This window comes from Carcharodon carcharias, chromosome 8 (assembly GCF_017639515.1).
Source record: "Carcharodon carcharias isolate sCarCar2 chromosome 8, sCarCar2.pri, whole genome shotgun sequence".
In the NCBI taxonomy this organism is placed as follows: Eukaryota; Metazoa; Chordata; class Chondrichthyes; order Lamniformes; family Lamnidae; genus Carcharodon; species Carcharodon carcharias.
The window spans coordinates 160302941-160317692 of NC_054474.1; the positions used below are offsets into that span (position 1 = coordinate 160302941).

At 40.3% G+C, this 14752-nt stretch overlaps 1 protein-coding gene across 1 annotated transcript in view; it reads right to left on the bottom strand.

The window, feature by feature from the left end:
- The window catches only part of med27 (mediator complex subunit 27), a 300082-nt gene that overhangs the window by 117189 nt on the left and 168141 nt on the right, over nucleotides 1-14752 (bottom strand). The window contains exon 4 of the mRNA XM_041193685.1: nucleotides 1143-1236. Within this exon, the coding sequence (XP_041049619.1) occupies nucleotides 1143-1236 (94 nt within the window). The remainder of the gene's footprint in view (nucleotides 1-1142; nucleotides 1237-14752) is intronic.

Here is a 14752-nt window from a genome sequence, read left to right on the forward strand (position 1 = left end):
TTTAACTAAGGGCTGCATTTTACTGGGTGCATTGGACCCCACCCACAATGACTGCCCTGCAGCAATTTAATTTCAGGAGCAGCATTAGTTCATTTAAAGCAATACTTCCACCCCTTTCTCGGGAGGAAGTCCCAACATGGAGCTGCCGATTGGATGGCCGGAAGCTCTGTAGCCCCCAGCAGCACCAACCGGGAGTAGAGGCCACTGCTGGGACCACAGGCATGGAGCCCAGGGTCAGGGGCCTCAGGGACGGAGATGGAGGTCCAAGTTCAAGAGGCTGGAGGAGGGTTAAGGGAGATGACCTTGGGGGGTGGTGAGGTGCCTCCATTGGACCCAAGGGACCAGGAAAGGAGGTTCCTCCCCATCTTGCCTGATAGCCGCCCAGGCAACCAAAGCTGCCGAGCTTCTTGCATGTGGGCCTCTCCTGCTGCAAGTAAAATACATTAATGGGTCCACAACTGGATTTTACGTGTCTCCCCCCCCCCAACACCCCAAAGCTGCCAGTGGAGGACCATAAAATCCTGCCATATGTACCTAGTTTCCTTCTTCAAGTTACTATGCATAATATTGCAGAGAAAGCATTCCAGATCATCATAATTTACTGCAATTCCCATTTCCCTGCTGCATTTTTTTTGAAAATTATCTTAAATCTGTCTTCTGATATTTATTGTTTTTATTCCAAAAAAAAAATCACCTCCCCTTTCCAATATTCAATCCATCTATCCATACATGTCAAAACTCCATCCATCACCCATCTTCACCATAAGTCTTGGCACTGGCCTCTGCCTTGACCCACCACAAACATAGCCCAAACTCTTCCTCAGCCTAAAAGGTGAGGCCCGACAAGCAGGAAGCTCAGCCACTTCGGTTGCCTGGGCTGGTGTCAGGCAGGATGGAGAGGAACCTTCTTTCTTGGTCCCCTTGGTTAATTTGAGGTACCCCATCACATCCCCCCCTCCACTACCCCCAAGGTCCTCCCTCTACACCTCCATAACCCTGTTGGTGCTACAGAGCTGTTGGTCATCCAATTGGCCAGCAGCTCTCTAAAGCAGAACTTCCTTAGTCTAGTATTATATATTTAGGCACACACAAGATCTCGTGATTGTACTAATCTCCCTCGGATATGTTCATAAAGATCTTACCAGCAGCACCGCAGAGGATCCATTTGGTCTGGACAAGTGAATGGACATATCTGGAAACATTCTGTCAATCCGTGCTATAACATCATCCACGTATCTGGACAAAAGTAAAAAGAAAAAGAGCACAAATTAGAATTATGACTGTACACATTTTTTTTAAATGAAGGATATCCAAAGGTTAAAAAAAGGTGTTATTGCGGGAAATGAAAAAAATATTAGACATCAGTCTGTCTGGGGCATGCAATACAGAACATGCAGGTCTCAGGTAGAGAGCAATAATTCCTGCACCTGACACCATGAAGGTGACACAATGGAATAAAATGCACAACTGTACAACTCAAATTGCAAGGTGTAGAAATGATAGTAACCATATAGCAAAGAACTGAGGAGACACCTGCAAAGTTTCTGTATCTTTTCTACTTTTAATCTAGGTTTTCCAGCTGCCATACCTTAAATAATTTTCATAGGGAAGTCCCATCACCATATGCTTTCAAAGGTACCATTGACCTTGCCATCTAGGTAAGCTTTCAGTAACATATCACAGAATGAACAGAACAACCTTCCTTTTAATTATTTTAGCTACATAAACATACTTTGGTGTCTGTAAGCTCTTTTCCACTATTAAGTGATTATAGTATTCTAATTAAATGTTGTTTTAAAATTTAAGCATTAAGCAAACAAATTGAATAATATGAAGAACAGACTAAACAATACAGATTATTATATATTATGGGGATAATGGCTTCATAAACTCATGTACTCAAGCACATGTATATACAGTAGAAATCAAATTATCTGGCCCTTCAAAATGATAAAAGGTGCAATCTCCCCCCATTGCCCCTACCCTTGATAACTTTTCGTATGCAGTACAATATTTTTCTTTCATCTCTTACCAGTGCAGGAGTTTGTTCATCTGAATTACATGTCCTGGAAGTTCCCAGATTTTCAGATTCAGCTCCAAGCTCCTCAAATATCCTGATAAAGCTTCTAGGACTTCCTGGACTTGTATTATTTCAGATATGGTGAATATTATTCATCACTGAATAAATCACAGACTTTGAAAGTGGCTTGTGGCCTCCATCAAGCTTTTCAAGCAACTGACAAAACTTGCAAAAATGGTATTCAGTTAAGCTTGGGGCAAGGTTCTGACTGTCACGAGTTTGTTTTTAAAACTCCTTATGACAAGTGACTGAAATGAAAAAATATCACAAAAGATAAACTGGGACAATTGATTTTAATCAAAAGATCTTGTGCTCCAAAACAATAAACCAAGTTTTGGGACTTTAATATAGTTCAATTTTAAGGGTTAAATAAGAATCTGGTACAGTAATGATGTTGTACAAAATGAAGGATCCTACTGTGGATCAGTTTATTTGTTGTCACACCTGCAGGTGATTTCACTTCACACACCAATCCACAGGCAGGATACTGTCAACTCTCACATAGATGATTGAAAGATGTGAATACAGATGTATGACTGGTCAGTAGTAGGTGTTGAAGAATGGCCTGGGGTGCCTTATCCCCAAATTCTCTTTTTCTCCAGGTAAATGTCTCAGCCATAGATCCATTAACATTTTGGAAGTTGGAATATTTGTGTCAGCTGTGACTTAAAATAATACAAGGTGACAAGCTGGAGGAGCACATCTCATCATTGCACTCACAAATTGAAAGAAAGTTTATTGATCTGGACTTGCTGACCTCAGCAACAGCCTTAGCACTTTTTTTTATATATTGCTTGACAGAATTGCCACTTTGTCCCAGCTTACTGACAGCAAGTGAGCGGAGGTCAGAAGTAACCAATAATAAATAAAGATTTAATTTCACTCTGAAACAAAATTTAAAAATAGATGAAGATGAACCTGTAAGGCAAGGATTGTTGCAAGAAATTAAAGCAATCACAGGTATTTTTCCAGATGAATTTAAGAGACCACCCAATTTATTTGGTCAAAGACAAAATAGCAAAATTTGATGTTATAAGACAACAGTAGAAAAAATTACAGGGCGAGAGTCTCAACTGGCAAAGTTCAACTTAACAACTCATACCAGATTCCTGTGTTTGCTATTTTAAACAGATTAATGCTAGCACAAAGATACAACAACTTAGATTTATATAGTGCATTTAATTTAGGCAAACAACCCTAAACAATTCATTAGACAAATTAGCTGCTGAGCCACAGGAGGAGGAGATATTAGGAGCAGGGGACAAAAAGCTTGATTGAAGAGGGATTCAGGGAGCAAATTTCAAAATGTGGGTATAGGTGGCTGAAGCATGGTGGGACCAAGCTAGGTGGGCGTAGAAGTGGATAGAATTGGAAAGGTGAGACTTCTAGGATGGATGGAGGGCTGTGAGAGGTTATACAGATAGGGAAGGGCAAGGCCAGAAAGGGATATAAACATAGGAATGAAATTTTTTAAATTTATATACTGAGGGACCAGAAGTCACTATAGCTAGGGCAGGGGTAATAGGTAAGAGAGATCTGCTGCAGGATGAGATACAAGCAGAGATTTTGATGAGATGAATTCTACAGGATGTAAAGAACAAGAGACTGGCCATGACCGCATTGGAATAGAAAAGTTCAGAGGTGACGATGAATTGGATGAGGTGTTACACACAAACATACGACCTAGGAGCAGGAGTAAGCCACTTGGCCCTTCAAGCCTGCTCCGCCATCCAATATCATGGTTGATCTGACTGTAATCTCCCACCTACCCTCGATAACCTTTCACCCACTTGTTAATCAAGAATCTATCTGGGTCTGCCTTAAAAATATTTAAAGACCCTGTTTCCACCAACTTTTGAGGAAGAGTTCCAAAGACTCTCAACTCTCAGAGAAAAAACATTCTCATCTTTGTCTTAGATGAGCAACACCTTATTTTTAAATCATGAGCCAAAGTTCCAGATTCTCCAACAAGAGGAAACATCCTCTCCACATCCACTCTGCCAAGATCTTAAAGGTTTCAATCAAGTCACCTCATACAATTCAACAGTTGATGGGCTAAGGCAGGAGGTGGAAGTAAACTGGCTCTGCGATGGAGAGAGTATTAAGTCAGAACCTCAGCACGGGATCGAACATGATGCTAAGATTGCGAACAATCTAGCTCATCACAAGATAGTGGCCAGTGAGGGGGCTAGAATCAGTGAAGAGGATATGGAGTTTTCTATAGGGGCCAAAGGCTATGGCTTCAATCTTCCTAATGTTTGATGCTAGGAATTGCAGCTAATCCAAGGCTAGAGTCTGACATCACAAATGCAGAGGTGGTGGTGAGGTAGAATTAAATGTTGCCAGCCTACATGTGGAAGTTAGCCCCATGTGTATGAGGAAGGGCTGGAGTCAAGGAAAGCCCTTGAAAACTCTTCAGGTAAATGGTGCAGCAGGAGAAGCTATTGCTGGAGATGCTCTGTCCATGCTCAGGTAGGTAAGAGTGCAAGGGCAATCTCACTAAACTGGACAATGGATAAAAAGGTGTTGGAAGAGGCTGGCATGGCCTACAATGTTAAAATCTAAAGTCAGGATGAGTAGGGATAAAGCACCAAGCTCACAGTCATGGAGAATATCATTTGTGATTTTGTTGAGGATGCTTTAGTGCTGTAGCAGGGAAGAAAACCTGACTAAAGAAATTCTGGTATGGAATTGCATGAGAAGTGAACATGGATTAGGTAGACCAGCCTGTTAAGTGAGTTCTGTCCATTGGTATTTCTATCCTCAAGTAAAATGTTACTGCCATTTACTAAATTTCCTAATCCTTTGATAACGTTTTAACTGGATGAAGAGGGAGGGGCTGGTGTAAAGAATTAATTCAGACATTTCCTCAACTAACACTCTTCCTACAGGAGTGATGAAAGCAATTATAACTCAGGGAAGTTAAAACAATAATACCTGATGGGATTATCCGTTATTTCACCAGTCTCTTTATGTCAATGACGACACACACATCATTTTCACTGTGATAATCTACATTTCATTAAACAAGCTGCATTCAAATTTATTGTTCAAGATCTTATACAACATTCTTATATTTACTACATCATAACAGTAACTACACAACAATTTGTGTGCAAACGTTTGTCAAAGAGTGTCTTAAAGGCAGAAAAAGAGAGAGAAGGAGAGGTTTAGGGAGGGAATTCTGGAGCTTTGGGCCTTTTCTTACACTTCAAAAGTTCTGCTCCAAAAAGTGCTTGAAATGTCCTAATTTGTATAAAGAGGCAGTATATAAATGTAATCTCTTTCTTATGTATTCTGTTGGAACTTTTTATTTTCGCTTGTTGATTGTAAAATTTACACATAAAAGGAAGTCCAAAGCAAAACTGAACTTTTCAATCCTCAAAGGTTCCAAAGACTCAGAACCATTAAGTGTGTCTCATCCACACATACAATTGATTTCATTCATTTCATCTCTCTTTTACAAACTCTGCTCTGTTTTATTGAAGTAATTAAACTGCTGAGAAAAAAATAGCAGTCTGGGACGTTAATGTGCAACCCAGCTCACAGTTATAGATCCTGTTAACGATTATATTGTAAATATTATTGGGCAGTGAACAAGTACCTTTCTTTGCAATTTCCTCAATTCTTACCAAAATATCTAATCATACCGTAGACTAATAATGTTTCTAAATCTTCACTTCCAATCATATAACATAAAGATGCACATTACAAATTCAAACACAATCTCCCACTTGCCCTCCTCCCCAAATTATCAAGTAGAAAAGCTGTGAACTACTATCTCATGGTAATGGACACAATCCAATTCAGGAAAAACATTTTGACAGAACATATAGCAAAGTTAGGAGTGCATTTTACACAGAAATACAATCTTGGTGTTATCACACAGCAGTTGGTAAGGGCTGAGTTATATCAAATCCCAGAGGGAAACTTTAAACAACTGTCATAATCTATATTTTCAATTGGTTATGTCTGAGATGCAACTCTGAATTCAGAAATGAAACCACCAAACCTCCAGAGGTTTTTTTTTATATAAATTAAATTAAACGTTTATTAATTTTACAAGGTATTAAACACATACACATTTACAAATTACTACCATAATAACTATTAAACAAATCCCTAAATTAATCCCTAAAATCTTCACCAAGGCAACAACAACCCATAGACTTTAAACAGACACCAGGCAAGTCACATTTTATTTTACGAATTCAAAATGAGGTTCCTTTCAATTTGTTCCTTTGCAGACACAGTGGTAGGCTTATAGGCTTAGATCTGCCATGCCTCTGACTTTCACACACAAAGCTTGTCTGTATATACCTAGCCTTCCCTTTGAATGCAAATTCTCATTGGATCACCAGGCCCTTTGAACTCCACCTCTTCTAACAATGCAACCCCTTTCATAGTACCAATTTTATTTATAATATAAACATATTGATTGGTCTCCTTGCTAGGTGCAAGAATTCACTCCCAGTCTTTGCATGGTTTATTCAATTAAATGCAAATGCACCCTGTTTACATCTCAAAACTACTATACATCAAAGCAAAAAGATAAAAGCAAAAAACTGCGGATGCTGGAAATCGAAAACAAAAACAAAAATACCTGGAAAAACTCAGCAGGTCTGGCAGCATCTGTGGAAGGGAGCACAGTTAACGTTTTGAGTCCGCATGACTCTTCAACAGAACTAAGGAAAAATAGAAAAGGGGTGAAATATAAGCTGGTTTAAGGTGGGAGTTGGGACAAAAGTGCTGGATAAAGGGCCAGTGATAGGTGGGGACAACCAAAAGATGTCACAGACAAAAGGACAAAGAGGTGTTGAAGGTGGTGATATTATCTAAAGGAATGTGGTAATTAAATGGTAGAAAGCAGGACAAGCAAGGTACAGATAGCCCTAGTGGGGGTGGGGTGGGATGAAGGAATCGAAAAAGGCTAAAAGGTAGTGATAAAACAATGGATGGAAATACATTTAAAAATAATGGAAATAGGTGGGAAAAGAAAAATCGATATAAATTATTGGAAAAAAACAAAAAGGAGGGGGAAAAATCAGAAAGGGGGTGGGGATGGAGGAGAGAGTTCATGATCTAAAATTGTTGAACTCAATATTCAGTCCGGAAGGCTGTAAAGTGCCTAGTCGGAAGATGAGGTGCTGTTCCTCCAGTTTGTGTTGAGCTTCACTGGAACAATGCAGCAAGCCAAGGACGGACATGTGGGCATGAGAGCAGGGTGGAGTGTTGAAATGGCAAGCGACAGGGAGGTCTGGGTAATGCTTGCGGACAGAACGAAGGTGTTCTGCAAAGCGGTCACCCAGTCTGCGTTTGGTCTCTCCAATGTAGAGGAAACCGCATAGGGAGCAACGAATGCAGTAGACTAAGTTAAGGGAAGTACAGGTGAAAGGCTGCTTCACTTGAAATGAGTGTTTGGGCCCTTGGACGGTGAGGAGAGGGGCTGTAAAGGGGCAGGTGTTGCATCTTCTGAGGTTGATGTTGGGGAGTCAAGATTAAGTGTAGCTTTCAGGTAAAGCAGGGTTGGAGGGAGGAAGACACTGGGACTAGGATGCACAGATGTAATTTTGTTTTTTCCAATAATTTATATAGATTTTTCTTTTCCCACCTATTTCCATTATTTTTAAATGTATTTCCATCCATTGTTTTATCTCTACCTTTTAGCCTTTTTCGATTCCTTCACCCCACCCCACTCTCACCAGGGTTATCTGTACCTTGCTTGTCCTTTCTACCCTTAATTAGCACATTCCTTTAGATAATATCACCACCTTCAACACCTCTTTGTCCTTTTGTCTGTGACATCTTTTGGTTGTCTCCACCTATCACTGGCCCTCTATCCAGCTCTCTTGTCCCAACCCACGCCCCGCCCCCCCCCCCCCCCCCCCCCCCCGCCACACACACACACACACACACACACACACACACACACACACACTCTTAAACCAGCTTATATTCCACCCCTTTTCTATTTTTCCTTAGTTCTGTTGAAGAGTCATGCGGACTCGAAACGTTAACTGTGCTCCTTTCCACAGAAAGGAGCTGCCAGACCTGCTGAGTTTTTCCAGGTATTTTTGTTTTTGTTATACATCAAAGCACCCAGGCCAGCTGGCTTTAATCTAATTAAGACACCCACAGACACAGACCCTACTACAAATCCAATTTAAAATCATTTCCAATAACATTATATACATTAATATCTCTTCATGACACTTGGCATTGATGAAATTAATAAAGCATTTTGATTAACAGTCCAAGTTATGAGGCTAAGATTGCATATTTTCCATTTATTGTCACCACCACCATGGGTTTAATCTACACACATTAAGAGAGTGAAAAAAGATGGTAAATAATGTTCCAAAGTTTCAAGATTTTCTTTAGTGCCCATTAAAGGAGTGGCAACACGACATATGGAACATTTTTGTACTTTTGGGACTTAGTGCAAAATTGAGCTTTGTTGGCTCAAGGGTCAGATTCAGAACAAAGCCAGATTCAGAACAAACCCTTTATTGCACTAGTTTGACATTGTTTGTGTTGTACACTACAGCCACGTTTATAGCTGGTTGAAGATTCACAATTTAATCCCAATGAGTGTCAAATTAAAAAGAAACACAACACAATATATATCACCTTGCTGTAAATGTCTTAGTCGCCTTTGCTGATTTCACACTTGGTGAAGGAAGATGAGGTGGCAACTCACACCAATTATTTTTGGGATTAACTACCAAGGAGCAATTTATACGCTAAATTTTACAGCAAGGCTGTGAACACCCACCCAGTCATAACTGAACTGAAAGCACCCAAAACTATTTCATACAGAACTCTTGTCAGAAGACAGAGTTTTATGGCTTTTACATCTTTAGTCTTGCTAGATTTAAACCCATGTGACAAAGTCAAAAGAACAGTACACACCCTTTGCTCAGAGTGTCAGCTTCTTAAAGATAATATTGTGTTAATGGTATGCTGGTAAAAGGGATACAAAAATGTAATGTACTGAATACTTTTACAGGATACCCCCAATCCTTGAGGGCTGAGCTTGTCTAATTCTTGTAATTGATGGTTTTTAAAATATTGGAATTACAACCTGATCTCAAGATGATATAATAATTCTCAATGTTATTGGAATTTATTGTAAAATAGAGAAATAGTGAGATGTGTCTATGTGCATCTGTGTGTGTGTGAGATTTAATTGAAATAAAGGCAGCTAGTCTAGGTGCTTGGCTCTAAGAAGAGAGGGTAGGTTTGAAATGTTAATTAGATAAACATGGGGAAGTTTAGAAGCATTGGTGTCAAGGAAACATTTGCATTTTGAAATAAACCAGACTACATTGTTTTCAAAGGAGAGATGAAATGTGTCACCTAGCCAGGTGAAGTTTAGAAACAGTGTGTTTGTTTTTCTCAAAGATTACTGGTAAAACTTAGTGCTATCAGAGGGTTTCATTATCAGGGAGATAAAGTCCAAAGCTATAGTGAAACAATGGGTATTTGAATTCAAAAAGGAAGATATGTATAAAGAAGGAGCAAGGCCTGTGTGTAGGGGAAGCACTTTTAAGATCTTACAAGTGTGAAAAAGCCTTCATCATCTATGCCTCAAGTTGTTGTCTTCAAAGGACTGAAGTTAAGAAAACTCACTTGGAAGTCGACTTGTTCAGGGTATCATGTTTCTTTACCTGGGTCTTTTAAAATCTGTGTGGCTTACCGTTGCCCGAACAAAACTGGAACTGAGAGTTAGATTGATTAGGGGATTTAGAAATTATCATTGTAGTAATTTGTAGATCTATGTATGTACTTAAAGTAATTTATTCTATTAATAAATGTTTAATCTAGTTTTGTAAAAACCTATAAGACTTGGTGGGTCTTGTTACTACTGAATTCAGGACATGCATCTCAAAATTTATACAAACTGCAAATCAATTTGCAGTGGTTGTTCCAAGTTTCCCTTTTGAGATTTGAACAACTCAGCATTTACTAACGGCTGTGCCATAACACTGATGAGTAGATCTCCTGTGGTGTTGCAGTTGGGGAGTCAAGATTAAGTGTAGCCTTCAGGTAAAGCAGGGTTGGAAGGAGGAGGACACAGATGTAATTCAGTCCCCATTTTATCATCACACTTTGTCTTTGTTTTTCCAAAACACTGATAAAGGCCTGCTGCAATTTGGGAAATAAAGTAGTAGATGCAGCAAAGGGGTTACTTTGCAATGCAGAACAGCTGGGAAGATGCATAATTGAGGCTCTACAATGCCACCACAGTTTGGCAAGGTTGGATGGTATTTATTTTAATGCAAGGAGTCTGACGAATAAGGCAGATGAGTTGAGGGCACAAATTAACACATGGAAGTATGATGTTATTGCTGTCACAGAAACATGGTTGAGAGAGGGGCAGGATTAACAGCTCAATATTCCAGGGTATAGGCGAGACAGGGGAAGAGGTAAAAGAGGAGGGGGTATTGAAATATTGATTGAGGATTCAATTACAACAGTAAGGAGGGAGTGATATCTTAAATAGCTCCTCAAATGAAGCACTATGGGTAGAACTGAAAAACAAAAAAGGAGCAATCACATTGCTGGGAGTGTACCAGAGGCCCCCAAACAGTCAGAGAGAAATAGAAGAGCAGATATGGAGGCAAATTTCAAACAAGTGTAAATATAATAGGGTAGTAATAGTGGGGGAATTCAACTTCCCCAACGTTAACTGGGTTAGTCATGGTGTGATAGGTTTAGAGGGAGCGGAATTCTTAAAATGCATCCAGGAGAACTTTTTAAACCAGTACGTAGAAAGTCCTACAAGACAGGGGGCGGTCCTGGACTTACTTTTAGGGAATGAAGCCTGGCAAGTGCTGGAGGTATCAGTAGGGGAACATTTTGCAGATCGTGATCATAACTCCATTAGATTCAAGGTTGTTATGGAAAAGGACAAGGATGGGCCAGAAATCAGAGCTCTGAATTGGGGGGAGGCCGATTTCAATAAGGTCACATATGATTTGGCCAGAGTGGACCGGGAACAGCTACTTTTAGGTAAATCTGCATCAGAGCAGTGGGACTCATTCAAGAAGGAAATAGGGAGAGTACAGAGCCAACATATTTCAGTAAAGACAAAGGTTGGGACCAACAAATCCAGGGAACCCTGGATGTCGAAGAATATACAGAATTGGATAAAGAGGGAAAGGGAGGCTTATGGCAGATACTAAGGACTTAAAACAGTGAAAGCCCTAGGAGTATAGAATGTATAAGGAGGAACTTAAAAAAGAAATTAGGAGAACAAAATGGGGGTATGAGAAAACATTGGCAGGTTAAATAAAGGAAAATCCAAAGTTATTTTATGAGTACATTCAGAGTGAGAGGATAACTAGAGAAAGAGTAGGGCCCATTAAGGACCATACTGGTAATTTGCGTGTGGAGCCAGAAGACATAAATGAATACTTTGTGTCAGTGTTCACAAATGAGAGGGGCAATGTGGGTATGGAAATCAGGTAGAAGGACTGTGATACAATTAAAGAAATTAGCATAGAAAGGGAGGAGGTTCTAAGTGGTCTGGTAGGCTTAAAAGTAGATAAATCTCCAGGCCCGGATGAAATGTATCCCAGGATGTTGAGTGAGGCAAGGGAGGAGATAGCTGGCAACAATTTTCAATACCTCTCTGGCCACAGGAGAGGTGCCAGAGGACTGGAGGACAGCCAATCTGGTACCGTTATTCAAGAAGGGAGGAAGGGATAAACCAGGGAACTACAGGCCAGTCAGTCTAACCTTGGTGGTGGGGAAGCTATTGGAAGCAATTCTGAGGGACAGAATTAATCTACACTTCGAGAGCGGGGATTAACCAAGGACAGTCAGTATGGTTTTGTTAAGGGGAGGTCACGTCTGACCAATTTGATTGAATTTTTCGAAGAGGTGACCAGGGCAGATGAGGGCAATGCATTTGGTGTAGTTTACTTGGACTCCAGCAAAGCTTTTGAAAAGGTCCTGCATGATAACGGAGGTAAGAGCCCATGGGATCCAAGGCAATTTGGCAAACTGGATGCAAAATTGGCTGAGTGGCAGAAAGCAGATGGTGATGGTTGACTGGGTGCCTGTGTCCAGTGGGGTTCCACAGGGATCAGTGTTGAGTCCCTTGCTGTTTGTGGCATATATAAATGATTTCGACTTGAATGTAGGAGAGTTGATCAGTAAGTTCGCAGATGACACGAAAATTGGTGGGGTGGTAAATAGTGAGGAGGATAGCCTTAGATTACAGGAGGATATAGTCGGACTGGTCAGATGGGCTGCTCAGTGGCAAATGGAACTTAATCCAGATAAGTGTGAGGTGATGCTTTTGGGCAGGACAAACAAGGCACAGGAATACATGATGAATGGTAGGTCCCTGGGAAGTACCAAGGATCAGGGGGGCCTTGGTGTGCATGTCCACTGTTTCCTTAAGGTAGCGGGACAGGTAGATATGGCGGTTAAGAAGGCATATGGGATACTTGCCTTTATTAGCTGAGGCATAGAATATAAGAGCAGGGAGGTTATGCTGGAACTATATAAAATGCTGGTTAGGCCACAGCTAGAGTATTGCGTGCAGTTCTGGAATCCGCATTGTAGGAAGGATGTGATTGCCACTAGAGAGAGTGCAGAGGAGGTTTACCAGAATGTTGCCTGGGCTGGAGAGTTTTAGTTATGAGGAGAGATTGGATAGACTGGGGTTATTTTCCCTGGAGCAGAGGAGATTGAGGGGGGACATGACTGAGGTGTATAAAATTATGAGGGGCATAGATAGGGTAGACAGGAAGGAACTTTTCTCCTTGGTGGAGGGATCAATAACCAAGTGGCATAGATATAAGGTAAGGGGCAGGAGGTTTAGAGGGGATGTAAGGAAGAACCTTTTCACCCAGAGGGTGGTGTGAATCTGGAACTCACTGCCTGAAAGGGTGATAGAGGCAGAAACCCTCATAACATTTAAGAAGTATTTGGATGTGCACTTACGATGCAATGGCATTCAAGCCTTTGGGCCTAGTGCTGGAAAATGGGATTAGAATAGTTAGGTGCTTGTTTGACCGGTGCAGACTCAATGGGCCGAAGGGCCTACTTCTGTGCTGTAGACCTCTATGACTCTATGGCAGGACATAATTAAATTGCAACAAATTTATATACTTGTTTATGTAATTGCAACAAGTTCATATTGGAGGCAATCCAAAGAAGGTTCACTATGTTGATCCCAGGTGTGGAGGGATATGAGGAGAGGTTCAGTAGATTGGGCCTGCACTCAATGGAGTTTAGAAGAATGAGAGGTGCCCTTATTAAAACATAAGAATCTTAGGGAGCTTGACAGGGTAGATGATGAGATGTTGTTTCCCCTTGTGGGAGAGTCTAGGACCAGAGGGCATAATCTCAGAGTAAGGGGTCACCTGCTTAGGACAGAGATGAGGAGGAATTTCTTCTCTCAGGGGGTAGTGAATCTATGGAATTCTTTATTTCAGAGGACTGTAGAGACTGAGTCGTTAAGTATATTCAAAGCTGAGATAGACAGATTTTTAATCAATGAGGGAATCAAGGGTTATAGGGAAAGGCAGCAAAGTGGAGTTATCGGTTCATCCATGATCTCACTGAACAGCAGGGAAGACTCGATGGGTCAAATGGCCTACTTCTGCTCCTACATTTTATGGTCTTATAAGCAGCATAAATGTGGACATAGGAATTCATAAAAGTTGCTACAGCAAGTGCATTTAGATAGCAGTTTTAATATATTAAAAATGTTGAAGCTCTGTGATTGCAGGTGACACTGTTCAACATTGAGCTATTAACTAACCAAAGCTGTGTCATAAAGCTTGCAGTTTCCTGCTTAAATTATGTGGAAAAACAACAGTGGAAATAATCATATTTCCACCTACAGGACATCAAAGTGATTTGCAACCTATAGCATCCTGAATATTTTTCTACAGCTACAAATGACAAGCTTTTTTTTAACTACTTCAAAACTCTCAAAACCATTGTGAGATTTAACATAAACAAAAACAAAGTGCTGGAAATGCTCAGCAGGTCTGACAGCATCTGTGGCATGAGAAACAAGAGTTAACATTTAGAATTGAATAGCTTTTCTTCAGACCTGGTTTCATTTTTATTTTATTTTTCTGCTTTTATTTCAGAATTACAGCATGTGTAGTATTCTGCTTTGATCTTAGTGTGATTTAACATCTTCATTTGTAATTTTACTACCTTTAGTTACCCACTTGATTTGGTTACCCAGATTTATTACATTACATTATGATATACCCGTTGTGTATACTGTACACACTGTTAAGACAAATTCTAAGTAGGCCAGTCAGTATGTTGAATTAATAGGCTGCGTTATGATTTTGGGTTTTGCTACTAGATAGTCTCCTTGGTTGAACATCAGCAAACATTGCATTCCCTATAAACCAGACTACCTTTACTTGTCCGATAAGTTTAGCAAGGCCCAAGAATAGAGAATCTCAATCTCTGCACTCTGGTCTACTGGAATACATTGTGTGTTGCTACATCATCACAACAATCTTGGAAGAAAGAAAAGTGGATGGTCCATCAACCTCAGATGAATGAACAATACTCAATGCAAACATTTACAATAATTACAAATTTTGCTACTCACTTTGCAGTATTAAAGATGCTCATTTTGCCCTTCTTCTCTACAAAAATTGCTTTTTAAAATACAGGCTCTTA